Source organism: Astatotilapia calliptera, chromosome 3 (assembly GCF_900246225.1).
Source record: "Astatotilapia calliptera chromosome 3, fAstCal1.2, whole genome shotgun sequence".
NCBI classification, from domain to species: Eukaryota; Metazoa; Chordata; class Actinopteri; order Cichliformes; family Cichlidae; genus Astatotilapia; species Astatotilapia calliptera.
The window spans coordinates 23,751,187-23,763,790 of record NC_039304.1 but is presented as its reverse complement, the minus strand read 5'-3'; the positions used below and the strand labels follow the sequence as shown (position 1 = coordinate 23,763,790).

The following is a 12,604-nucleotide window of genomic DNA, read 5'->3' as shown; positions in this document are numbered from 1 at the left end:
GGAGGCTCAGTTAGCCGCCCGGCCTCAAGCTCAGTTAGCCGCCCGGCCTCAAGCTCAGTTAGCCGCCCGGCCTCAAGCTCAGTTAGCCGCCCGGCCTCAAGCTCAGTTAGCCGCCCGGCCTCAAGCTCAGTTAGCCGCCCGGCCTCAAGCTCAGTTAGCCGCCCGGCCTCAAGCTCAGTCTCCAATTCCACCACCGTCGTCATCCCAACCATTGTTTCAGTCACCCTCAGTTCAGCCTCCTGTTCAGCAGCTACTAGCCCTGCACCCTGTGTCACTTGCTACTCCGGTACAACAAGCTCAGTCAAATCAATCTAAAAGGAACTGTGTTTCATCCGTTTGTTCTAAGCAGAGCGACAAACCTAATGATAATGTAATCATTCCTAAAAAGCTGGCCAGTTCAGAGACTGTGACGCGCTCCAGGGCCTCCCCAGAGGCTGAGTTTCAGCCCTCAGCCCACTCTGGACCCCTGGAGGCTAGGAACCCAGCTGAGGACTGCACCCGGCTGTCACTGCCTGAGCAGAGTCAATGCTCTGGGCGGCTGAAGTCTGCTATGTGTTTGCCAGAGGCCCGTGCGCCTGCTGGTTCTGTTCTGTCCCTGCCAGAGGCCCGTGCACCTGCTGGTTCTGTTCTGTCCCTGCCAGAGGCCCGTGCGCCTGCTGGTTCTGATCTGTTCCTGCCAGAGGTCCTCGCACCTGCTGGTTTTGTCCTGCGTGTTCCAGGGGCCCCTGTGCCCACTGGTCCTGAGACTGTTCTCGCTGGAGGGCCCGAGGAGCCCGTCCAGCCTCCTTCCTCGTCAGCTGGGGGGCCCGAGGAGCCCGTCCAGCCTCCTTCCTCATCAGCTGGGGGGCCCGAGGAGCCCGTCCAGCCACCAGCTGCTCCACCAGCAGCCTCATCCACGCTTGCAGCAGCAGTTTCATCCATGCCACCGCCTGCTGCAGCGCCTCCGTCTCCAGCTTCCACGCCGCCGCTAGCTGCAGCCTCCGTGTCTCCACCCACGCCAGCTGCAGCCTCCGTGTCTCCACCCACGCCAGCTGCAGCCTCCGTGTCTCCACCCACGTCAGCTGCAGCCTCCGTGTCTCCACCCATGCCGTCGCCTGGCTCGGCCTCTGCTGCATCCTCGCCGTCGCCTGGTCCGGCTTCAGCATCACCCACACCTGGTCCGGCTCCGGCTCCGGCTTCGCCTGGTCCAGCTCCGGCTTCATCTTCGCCTGGTCCAGCTCCGGCTTCATCCCCAGCGTCGCCTGGTCCAGAATCAGCATCATCAACGTCGCCTGGTCCAGCTTCAGCTTCAGCTTCGCCTGGTCCAGCCTCCGCGTCTTCACCCTCGTCTGGTCCAGCCTCCGCGTCTTCACCCTCGTCTGGTCCAGCCTCCGCGTCTTCACCCTCGTCTGGTCCAGCCTCCGCGTCTTCACCCTCGTCTGGTCCAGCCTCCGCGTCTTCACCCTCGTCTGGTCCAGCCACTGCTTCACCCTCGTCTGGTCCAGCCTCTGTTTCTTCATCCTCGTCTGGTCCAGCTCCCGCATCGCCTGATTCAACCTCCGCTTCGCCTGGTGCTGCAGGGGCCACGCAGCCTTCAGGTCCCCTACTACCACCTCCACATCGTCGGTCATCTGCCAGGCCGCTTGTTGGGCATCTTCGCCACTGTGGACGCCCTCCTGAACGCCGCCACTGCCTTCCCCGTGGCCGGCCTCCGGACTTGCATTGTCGCCACCGCTGCCGTGAGCACGGTCGGCCCCCAGAACTATTTCCACGCCGCTGTTGCCGTCCGCACGGTCGGCCCCCAGAACTGAACTGTTTTGGCCTCCGGTGTTGTCGGCCTCCGGGTCGGCCCCCTGAACTTGTTCGTCTGGGCCTTTTTGGACTCTGTCCCTCCGTCCTGGACCCCCGCCGCCCGCCCTGGTCGGGTCGTTTTTTGGTTTTTGGGGGGGATTTTTTTTTTTTTTTTTTTTTTGGGCGGTTTTTCTGTTTCTGTTGGGCTGTCTGGAGCCAGCCCTTGAGGGGGAGGTACTGTCATGGTCCTGAGTCTGAGGACGCAGTGTTTTGTGTTTCCTTATGCTTTTGTTCATTCCAAGTGTGTATTCTGTTGTGATTTTGCCATTTGTTAGGTTTCTGTTCTTTGCCTGCCTGCTCCCACTTCTCTGTGTTCCCTCTGTCTGTCCATGGTGTTATTGTGTCTGCTCATGAGTCTGCCTGTCAAGTTCAGTGTCCTGTCTGGTTCTCTGTGTCTGTTAGTTTCCTGCTTTATTGTGAAGGTCTCTGTCTGATGTGAGTGTGTTCAGTTTACATTTCCCCTGTCCCGTCAGCTCCAATTTCTCCCAGCTGTGTTGCCCTCCTGTCTCTCATCCCCTGATTACTGGTGTGTGTATTTAAGCCCTATGTGTTCTCCTGCCTGTTGCCGGTTCGTCTGTATTACTCAGTGTCAGTCTGTGTATCCACCGTGTCTTCTCCCTGCTGTTCATCGTCATTCTCCTCTGCTTGTTTTCATTCAGGTTTGTGCTCTGTAGTTTAGTTGTTTCCCAGTTTAGTTTAGTTCGAGCCCCGTTTGCTGTTTGTCCACATTCTTTTTGTGTTCAATAAATCACCTTCACTTCTCCACGACTGCCTGCAATTGGATCCTCATTTATTCCACACGGCTCGCCTCGGCAGCCGTGACAAAAGCACAGATACTATATGCAGGTTCTTATATCATCATCTATCATAAAATGAAGAAGTGACACAGCCAAACACACAAACAAATGGCATTTTAGATAAAATAAGATCAGACCTTATGTTTGATCCAGCGATGAATTTTTAAATCAACACCATATATGTTTTGCTAGTTTTTACTGGGGGTTTTTTTTGTTGTTGTTGTTTTTTTTTTTTTTTTTTTTTTTATGCTTTTGTTTGACTTGTGGCATTCCACTGCATTGTGGTAATGTTCTTTGTATCTCTTTGCGCCTTTTCTAAATGCATTTGTGGTGGAAATGGCCTCTATTATAAGCATCCATAATTTATAAAATTAATATTTTTTATAACTAAAGGCTGATGAGACAGCCCAAGAATGAAAAGCCGTTTTAATGAAAATGAATCTCAGTCCATAATGGTATTATACTGGACAGAACTATGGGTTGGCTCTTTTGTATCCATGCACAAAGGGCACCCTGTAGGTCCTTCTGTGCTTAGTGTGTTGACTCAGAATTAACAACTTGCCCTAACTTAGTTATCTTAAGTGAGCTTTAGTTTTTTTGAGGAAATGAGTTTGCATATTTTGTTTGTTTGTTTTTTTTAAAAAAAAATTCTGGTAACTAATTAGATTTTACAGCGACTTCATGCTGGTGCTGGATGTGGGTCTATCTGCAGTGTCCTCATGCATTCTCCTTCCTCCCTTGGAGCCTGTTTGAAAGGAAGACAAAATAGTCATTAACTAAACAAACATTGATACCTTGGTTTATTTTTATAATGAATAAACTCAAATAGAGGTATTATTTGTCACGAACTTGATATTCCACCACTGTTTCACCATAAATAAATAACATCAATGTAACTGAAGATAATGCAGCACTTGATCCTGTTATTGATGTCACACAGATACATACAGGTCATTTCCTAAAAAAGGGAAATGTACTATTAACATTCTATTACATGTATGTGATTATTACAGATGTAATTCATATTTCAGAGTAGTAATTGCAAATTACTTCGTGTAATCAAGATGGGAGACCACGGCTATAAAAGCGAAGGTGGATTTGGGAAGCCTGTCGCAGCCATGTCCTGTCCGTATACGCGAGCAACCCATTGCGGAAGGTGCAAGATTGATAAGGAGAGTCCTCAGAATCCAGCGTATATTGCGGGACAGACAGGATCCTTTAGCTCAGCGCGACAGTGTGCTCATTGAGAGATATCGATATTCCCGTGAGGGTATTATTTACTTAACCAACTTTTTGACGAGGGGGTGCAGGACCACCACCTGTCTTTTGTTGCTCTGCCCTTTTCTTGGTTGCTGTTATGAACAAACAAACAGATTATTTCAGGGTCTCTTTCCAAGAGACGAAAAGCAATATAAGTGATAAATATTACCATTCTGTAGAATATTCTTATATTTCACTTTTACCTGTTCCCATGTTCTAGTGGGTCCTGTTGTGGCTCTAATGTGAAAGGGGATATAATATAACATAATATAATATAATGTAATATAATATTGGATAATATAGTGTAATATAATAAATCTACCCTACCGCCTACTGGTGTTGGCCAGAGGGGCCGATGGCGCGATATGGCAGCCTGGCTTTTGTCAGTCTGCGCCAGGGCAGCTGTGGCTACAACTGTAGCTGCCTCCAACAGTGTGTGAATGTGAGAGTGACTGAATAGTGGTATTGTCATGCGCTTTGGGTGCCTTGATAAGCGCTATATCAATCCACTCCATTATTATTGTTATTATTAAATTACTTACGAGTTTAATTTGTCAGCAACTTTCTGCCAGCCCTCTCTCCTTGCTTTTGCAGCCTTGCATTCTGATTAAACTCCGAAACTCCTGAAATCCCTCACTCAAGAGTTCTTGCTCTGCTGCCAAAAAATACTGAACGCGCTCCTTCGACATTTTCGCCGACCAATCAGAGGGTTGCCGATCAATGTTTCTACTATCGATGCGTAGCCCCTTTTACGACACCCAGTGATCTCACATTACTTCATCCAGCTGTACTAATCGTCAACAGCAGGTGTGTTCGGGGAACCGGATTAGCGAGCTCAGAGTTAGCGCGATGATTTGGTCTTGGATGTGTCATTTGATCTTGGATGTAGTAAGCGACGTACGAAGAACGGGCCCCTGGTCCCTGTCTAGTGTTGGTCTAGTCATCCCTGTCTCTATGTTTCCTGTGTTTCCAAATCAGGCATGTCTCTGCCTGAAGTCTGTGTCTGTGCAAGTTTAATATCTGTGTTTCCTTTTTAACTTAAACTAAGCATTATGAGTGTTCAAATTGATTTGTCTGCTTTAATCATTTAGTATTTTTCCTGTAATACTACATATAATACAATACAAAGAGATATTGTGAGCCTTCATTTCCATTTTCTCTAAGAGAGTGATTAAGAGCTTTTACTTAGAACTCAAATTGCACTGCTGGAAATAGTTTATTTTGATGCATATGCTGTTTTTTGGCAAATTTGCATTATAATATTTATTTTCGTTTTTCCTATAGAATATATGCTCCCAAAAATGGCACTACAGCATGTAAAAATATAATATAAGCTCTAGCGGACTTGGTTCTATGGCAGGTCTTAAAGGGTTAATGTAACATAAGTCAAGGGTTTATGATGTTATTAGTGTGCGCCACTGTACTTATGTACTTGCGCACTTCTCGTACTTATAGTAAGCACCGTACGTAGTACGCGTAGTGCACGTACTTCAAGCGTGCGGTCTCTTAATTGGGACACAGAGGCTGTGTCCCAATTAAGAGTACTATAAGTACAAGAAGTGCAGAAGTGAGAGGCTTGTGAAATGGGACGGTCTAGCCTTCGTCGTGCTGTTCAGGTTGCCTAGCAACCATGATACTAACAGCGAGAAACGTTTCATACAGCTTTGTTTGACAGAAATGAAGGAGAAAAAATGTTTTGTTGCTCAGCCATTTTTTTCATGACATCACTTTGATTAGTTGAGTATCTGAGGCTGAGACCACAGGACTGTAAAACATGATTGTTGGGCTTCATTTCTGTGCAGTCATTTCATTCATTTTATCTCACTGTGGTATATTACAGGATATATTACAGCAGTGAGCTTGAACTCTGGGTCAAAGATTCAAGTTGCACTTGTTTATATTTCCTATCACCTTAAATCTTCACTCAAAGACAAGTATCTTTGACAGTGTATATATAGATGTATTATATATAAGAGACAAATATTGTTCGTTTAATATGTTGGGATTACATTTGGCTCAATGCTCACATATATGTGTGAAAAGAAAATGTACGAGCTGTGAAAACTGTTTCTGATAGAATGAAGAGTAGACTGATATATTGAATATTCCTTTATTGGGTGAGAAAATCAGACCATGTCATAACTGCTTTAAGTCATACAGAATAGATATCAGAGCCTTAAACAGGCTGACTTCTGCTAAATGGGTCAAACTGGGCAGAAAGTACACAAACACATAACATCCTTATAGAATATGATGTAACACTATAGATCAACTTACCTCAGAATATATAAAGCATATAAACAATTACAGCAATATGATGCAACAAACACAGCAGTGCTACTAATCCAAAATACTCAAAGCTTCATAGAACTGAAACAAACATTTATTTTTAGGTCCATTCTGCTGCTGATACATACTTTAGGTTTCTGAATATTAAACTTGTCTCTGCCTTTCATAGTGTGTAACTTGAAGGCCCTGAGTACTTTCTCCCACACTAAAAACACTGGAATGATCAAATTATTTGAACAGTACCTAATAAGACTGATTCAGGACAGACAATTAGTTATGTTAAACTTTCCTAGCAGTCCTTCACAAACAGGGAACAGTCTGTCTATTCTCTCCATCTGTCAGCTGCTGCTGGCTCTTCCTCCTCTTCCTCACACACTGCTGAGTTTGTCCTGGTGGATCATCAGGGGTGCAAAGCCTCACAGATGATGTGCAGCAGTGGGTCCCTCAGTCTGTCCTCACTCTGGACACTTGCAGTTGTCACACATGGAAATCAAATGTGTGATAAGCTGCAGGATTCAAACACAAGTGTAACTTATAAATACTTATGGGAGCAACGTGCTTGCACGCAAATACATGGAGAGAGACGGACTCCTCCAGAAACCCTTTGCAATGTTACGGGTTGTATGAACACTGTCTGTCATGTTTGATAAGCAGCTGCGATGTTTAAACATCGATGGACTTTATCCTACTTGGCTTCGCATGACATAACGCATCTGGTTAAAGTATATAATAAACTCAAACAGGGCTAAGTTTCAAGCAACCGGGCCTTGTATGGTAGATGAAGAGAATACGCATTAAAGGAAATGCTGTGGAATTCCCAGTACCAGTGTGATCGTGTATCCTTCCTACTATCCTGCTAAGGTTTCTACCGCCTCTTCTCAACCATTGAACACAACCCAACATTACAAGTGGCAAGAGGGACTCTCCCACAGATCATTTCATACACCTTAATGAGCAACATTTTATGCTTCCATTATAGCTAAATGAGCCCTCGTTAATTTGGTCATATTTGATTCATGTCCTGAGATTCATCTATTCAACAAAAGATGCAAAACCAAAAAACGTTCTAGATGTAGTAATCTCTAAATAATTTGTCAAACAGAGCAACCTCAGCCTCATTTCAAATAATAAGTTTAAAAGACATTATCGAGCATTTTTAAGTAAAAATAACCAGTGTTGGGATGAACGCCTTATTAAGTAACGCGTTACAGTAACTACGTTATTATTGTGGTAACGAGCACGGTAACTAGTTATTATGCCAAAATCAGGAACGTGTTAATCGTTACTGGATTTAGATAGGGTCGTTATTCGTTACTTCGGTGGTGGCTATCGCGGAGCTTCAGAGATTCAGTACCATTAGCAAGTGGTGGAGGCCAACAGGTGGATGAGGGAAAGGGGAGGCAGGAGGAAGAGAGACCTGAGGCGGCCGCCGGTCCGAGTGTCAGGTGAACTGAACTTCAGGTAAGATGTTATGACCTGCAGTCTATCTGGGTCAGATCTATACCAAGTTTAGGTGGAGTTTATTTTCGTTATGCTGACTTTTTTGTACAGCGTACTAGCTAGCATGACGGAGTGTCACGGCCTGGGGGTTCAGCTGGTCGCTGATCAGCTGTCTCTCCCTCTTTCTCTCTAGTCCTCTCTCTCTCTCTCTCTCTCACCAGGGCTGAACTCATTATGGGTTCAAAGCTGGAGTTATTCTATCTTTGCTGCACAGCTGCCTCTTCTTCTCTCATTCTCTCTGCCTCTCTCTCCTGTTGCTACTTCAATCATGAAACTTATCAATGATCAGCTGATCGGCTTTTCACTTGTTTGTTTATTGCCCACTTTGCGCCAGAAAGAGGAAACCAGCGGATGTCGCGCTAAAATACAGCAGCATGTTTAAGCTTGATCAGCTGTTGTTGATAATATTTCTAGTGTCAGCTGATGTTTGCTGGAGCCGCAGCTGTAAAAGCTGCTGGTCATGATGTCGGTTTGGATATGTGGTGAGAGGGAAACATGAAGATGAAACCAGGAGATGCCCTTACTGAATCATCAGAGCTGAACAGGTGATGGAGAAACAGGTTTACCTTTTAGGTGACATGAATGAGTTGAAGGGAAGTTATGAACTGTTTCTGAGAAACAAATGACAGCAGGATCATTTTTTTATGTAGCTCACAGCTGGTAACTGTGCAGGGGCAGGTCTAGCAAAGTTTTGCCAGGGGGCCAGGTAGGGCATTAACAGGGAGAGGTGGGCACAAAGAAATAATTTTCTTTCTTTCTCCAAAAGTTGATTCTGTTCATCTGGACGTAGCGTTTTGTGGGAGAAACGTTTTGTCACTTATCCAAGTGATTTCTTCAGTCTCAGCTGACTGAAGGAACAATGGGCTGGGAGGTCAGTTCCTTAATCTTAGTTATGCAAATTCTCATGACCATTGATCAACAACCACTGACCAAAATCCACTGATCCACCCATTGATCATTGGGCTTTGGTCATTCGTGGGATTTCTCTCGTGGAAATCTGCACATTATTTTTTCCTTTCTATTGGTAGGTGACACAGTGCACTTGTGGCAAGTAAGCAAGCAAGAAGACTGGCAGTCTTGCTGGGTATCCAGTTATGGAAGCAACACATTAACAAGAGAATTCTGAGTAAAACCAAAGTTACGAGTAACTTAAAGTAACTGAGTTATTTTTGATAGAAGTAACTAGTAATGTAATTAAGTTACTAATTTAAAGTAACTTACCCAAAACTGGAAATAATGTTCTAGATGTAGTAATCTCTAAATAATTTGTCAAACAGAGCAACCTCAGCCTCATTTCAAATAATAAGTTTAAAAGACATTATCGAGCATTTTTAAGTAGAAATAACTTTATCTTTCTTCATCACAAGCTAGCTAGTGTTGACTGTAAATAGGCCTTTAATCAGTAGGTAAAGTTCTAGAATAAACCAGTAAAGTGTAATTATCAAAAATAACCCAGTGATTTTTAGAGTGTTGGAATTCACTTTTTGCTTACCATGTTTTATTTCATAGTAGAGGTAAAATCAGTGATATCTGATCAGGTCACAGTCTAGTTGAAAATGCCAGTTTCAGAAGAATAATGTGGCTTCTTCTGAAGCGTATCTTCTACACAAACAATTGGGTAAAATCTTGGCCCAATATTTGATCAAAGCTAGCGAACCTATGACCCAATAGAATTATTCAAGCCAGGGAGTTAATTAAAGAACCCAGCACATCGCCAACCCAACTCTTGAGTCACGACTTTTAAACCAACATTTAAACTAATAACCTACGACTTTTACCCAGAAGTTGTTATAAAAGTAACCTTGCATGGTTTTATTATGTATTTGCAGAGGTTTTGTGAAAAAAAGTTCAGTTTGTGTTTAGAGGTTTGTGAAAAGGGTGCAAGGTTGTATCTTAACAATTATGACAATATACAAAAGCTTTAGCAAAATATTTGGTTATTTCTGAAATTTAGCACTATTAGGTGAAATTAAAATTTTGGGACGAGGGAAGCAAAGGAGGGGAGACTTATTTAAAGAGAGACCTCATCATGTGTGTGTGTTTTGGTTTTTTTGTGTATGTGTGAGTGTCTAATTGCATGGTCGTGTGTGCTCATGCCATCAAAAGCAAGAATTAGATGGAGGACACAGAAGCAAACAGATTAAAAAGATTAAAGTAATTTCAAGAGAAATTGGTGTAGTTTCAAGCAGATTTATACGTGGGTTAATCTATCAGTCAGTTAATCTAATCAGTGAGTGTTTAAAAACTGAACTGAAAGCTTACATAATGTTACACAAAAACACAGATACTCACAGACCAGTTTGATTCAATGCTTAATAGTTTAATGATGCAGAAGAGAAAAAAAGTTTTGTTTTTAAGTTTTTGCTAAAAGCATTCTTTCCATTACACATTTCAATTGCTGCTTTTAAAAGACACAATCACACTATTTTATGTCACTTGTCGCTTCATTCCTTATGCATCGTTACAGCAAAAGAAAAAGGTAAAGATGTGAAAACAGATATTTTGAGTGATATATGAGAAGATTTCTTTCTTTTTCAGATGACGTGTCTTCATCTCAGCCCAGGAATCATCACTTACTCTTAATGCAGACAGAAGGGAATCGGTCCTGGCAAGACTGATCATTCATACACAGGTCTCCTGTAAGCACCAAAAATCAACTTTAACCGAAATTTTTGTTGCATGGACACAAAAATATAGAATATATGAGAAAAATGTTTTGGTCTTTTTTGGTTTTATGTATAATGACAATAGCACTTGTATATATTATGTACAATTTTATACCTGGAAAATTCATTTCCATGCATTGCTCATTGCCCCCCATGTTGTTAGGCTCCCCCCGACACCAGTTTGTGTATTGGAAACGTGTTCCATCGATCCAAAACCAATAACCCTCCTACAGAACAGAAAAAAGTTAAAAATAAGAAATCATTTTTTAACGAAACTACATTTTAACATTATACATCGACTACCAAGTTTGGACACACATTTATTGGTTTGTCTTTACTTTCACTACTACCGACATTGTAGATACAAACTGAAGATATCAAATATATGAAACAAGATATATGGAATTATATGGCAATGAAAAAAAAATAAGAGTGAAAAATAAGTAAAATATCCAGTGGATAGATTTATGTTTTAACTGGCAGACTGGCATACCTGTTGACCATCAGAACCACCAATCCATGTTCGTCCATTAGCTCTACTCCCATCAGATATCACCCTCTGAATCAGCTGGTATTCCCCAAGGCTCTGTACAGATGCAAGGTTTGCACTCATGGACTGACAGTTTCTCTACAGTAAACAAAAAGACAGAAGAGTTACAGAAGATTTATAAAACAACCTTCATGATTACACCACCACAAACATACAAATAATAATAAAACATACTAAGAAATATTTACATTGACTGACAAAATTATTGATTTTAATTATCTGACCTTTTATTAATAGCTTACCATTCAACAAGTAATAAAAAGTAACGTTTTTTAAAAAGTATTATATTGAAAGGACTAATGATTAATACACTTACAATCATTTATCATTCAGAATTATTTCATGCAGTTAATGTTGGTGGCTTAAACCATTTACTGCAATAATTAGCATTATTTTTATAAATTAAAAAAATAATATTTGCTATTATAAGCTTGGATGCATATTTCACAGTACATATAAGAACTGGTTTTAATCGAAGCAAAAATTGACTGGTGATTTATCCATGGCATAAATTGTAGGAACGTGAAACTGGAGACTTTAGTTTGTTTGCTTCTTTGTTTGTATTTCTTGTTTACTAATATATTGTTACTGTTTACTTGTTAAAAAGTAAAGCCATATATGACATACATACATATTAGAACAAATGATAGCATTATTAAAATTCAATAAATGATAACATTAACAATGATCAATACATACTATTATAATTTTAGACAAATTTTAACACTACATTGGCTTTGATAACATTTTAATAATTGTCAATATAAAAATGTTTAATATAATATTAAAAAAATATTATTATAAGGTCTTATCCAAATATTAAAGAATCAAAGAAACACAGTCACAGTAACTGGTGAGTCCTGATGTTATTACCTGAGCATCACCCCAGGGTAAGGCTGTAGAAACATAGAAGTAACATTTGTTGTTGGACTCAGTCCAACCAGCGGGACATGATGAGGACTTCTTGAGAACATAGCACTCATCTAAAGACAAAGCAAACATATTGTGTGACAAAATGCTGACTCAATTCCCCCTTTACTGGAATAATTATAATCATGGTCATTAACTTGTGTTTTATTGGCAATAGTTTTACTTTTCAACAAATTTCAACTGGAAAATGTGTCATTTTCTTCCTTTAGATTTCTATTTTTAAAAACATGTATTTAAAAATAGATCTTATTATTTGGACAGCTGTATATAGCCCATTGACATGCACAACATTCAGTATGATACTAGTTACATACTTTTATACTTACCCTGAGCAGCGGTCAGAGCCATCATTGCACAGAGAAGTGCAGATGCAGTCAGCAGCTTCATGATGATATTTAGTGTCTCTGTAAGAAACACATTAACAAAAGTGATTAGCAGTTTGATAAAGAAAGGATAGAAGATCCTCAGCATATTTGTAACATACCTGTCTGTAGAATGTCTTCTCCTCTTTCAAGTGTCAGCCTGTAGCTTCACCCCCATGTAGAGATGAGCACTTATATACACTTTCTTATATTTACATTTCAATACCAGGAAGAGATGCACTAAAAATACTTAAGTATGTTTTGATTCCATGCTTCACTACCCCTGTCTTTACCAACCTTACGCAATTCTCTCCACCCAGCTTGAATTTCATGGATGTTTCGTTTCATTTATTGACTGCCGGTCAACAAAGATGTCACGCTCCTGGGTCTTTGGCCCAGTGTAAATGTGTCTGGACTTTT

General features: G+C 41.6%; 1 protein-coding gene across 1 annotated transcript; it reads right to left on the bottom strand.

Annotated features, from left to right (window-relative positions):
• Window positions 1-10,179: 10,179 nt before the first annotated feature.
• LOC113019017 (ladderlectin-like) lies at window positions 10,180-12,352 on the bottom strand. The gene is made up of 6 exons (XM_026162506.1): window positions 12,307-12,352; window positions 12,149-12,226; window positions 11,766-11,875; window positions 10,836-10,970; window positions 10,458-10,569; window positions 10,180-10,313 (listed from the first exon to the last, which is right to left on the bottom strand). Exons 2-6 carry the CDS (start codon window positions 12,207-12,209, stop codon window positions 10,246-10,248), a joined length of 486 nt encoding a protein of 161 aa, XP_026018291.1. The 5' UTR covers window positions 12,210-12,226; window positions 12,307-12,352; the 3' UTR covers window positions 10,180-10,245.
• Between the last annotated feature and the right edge of the window lie 252 nt (window positions 12,353-12,604).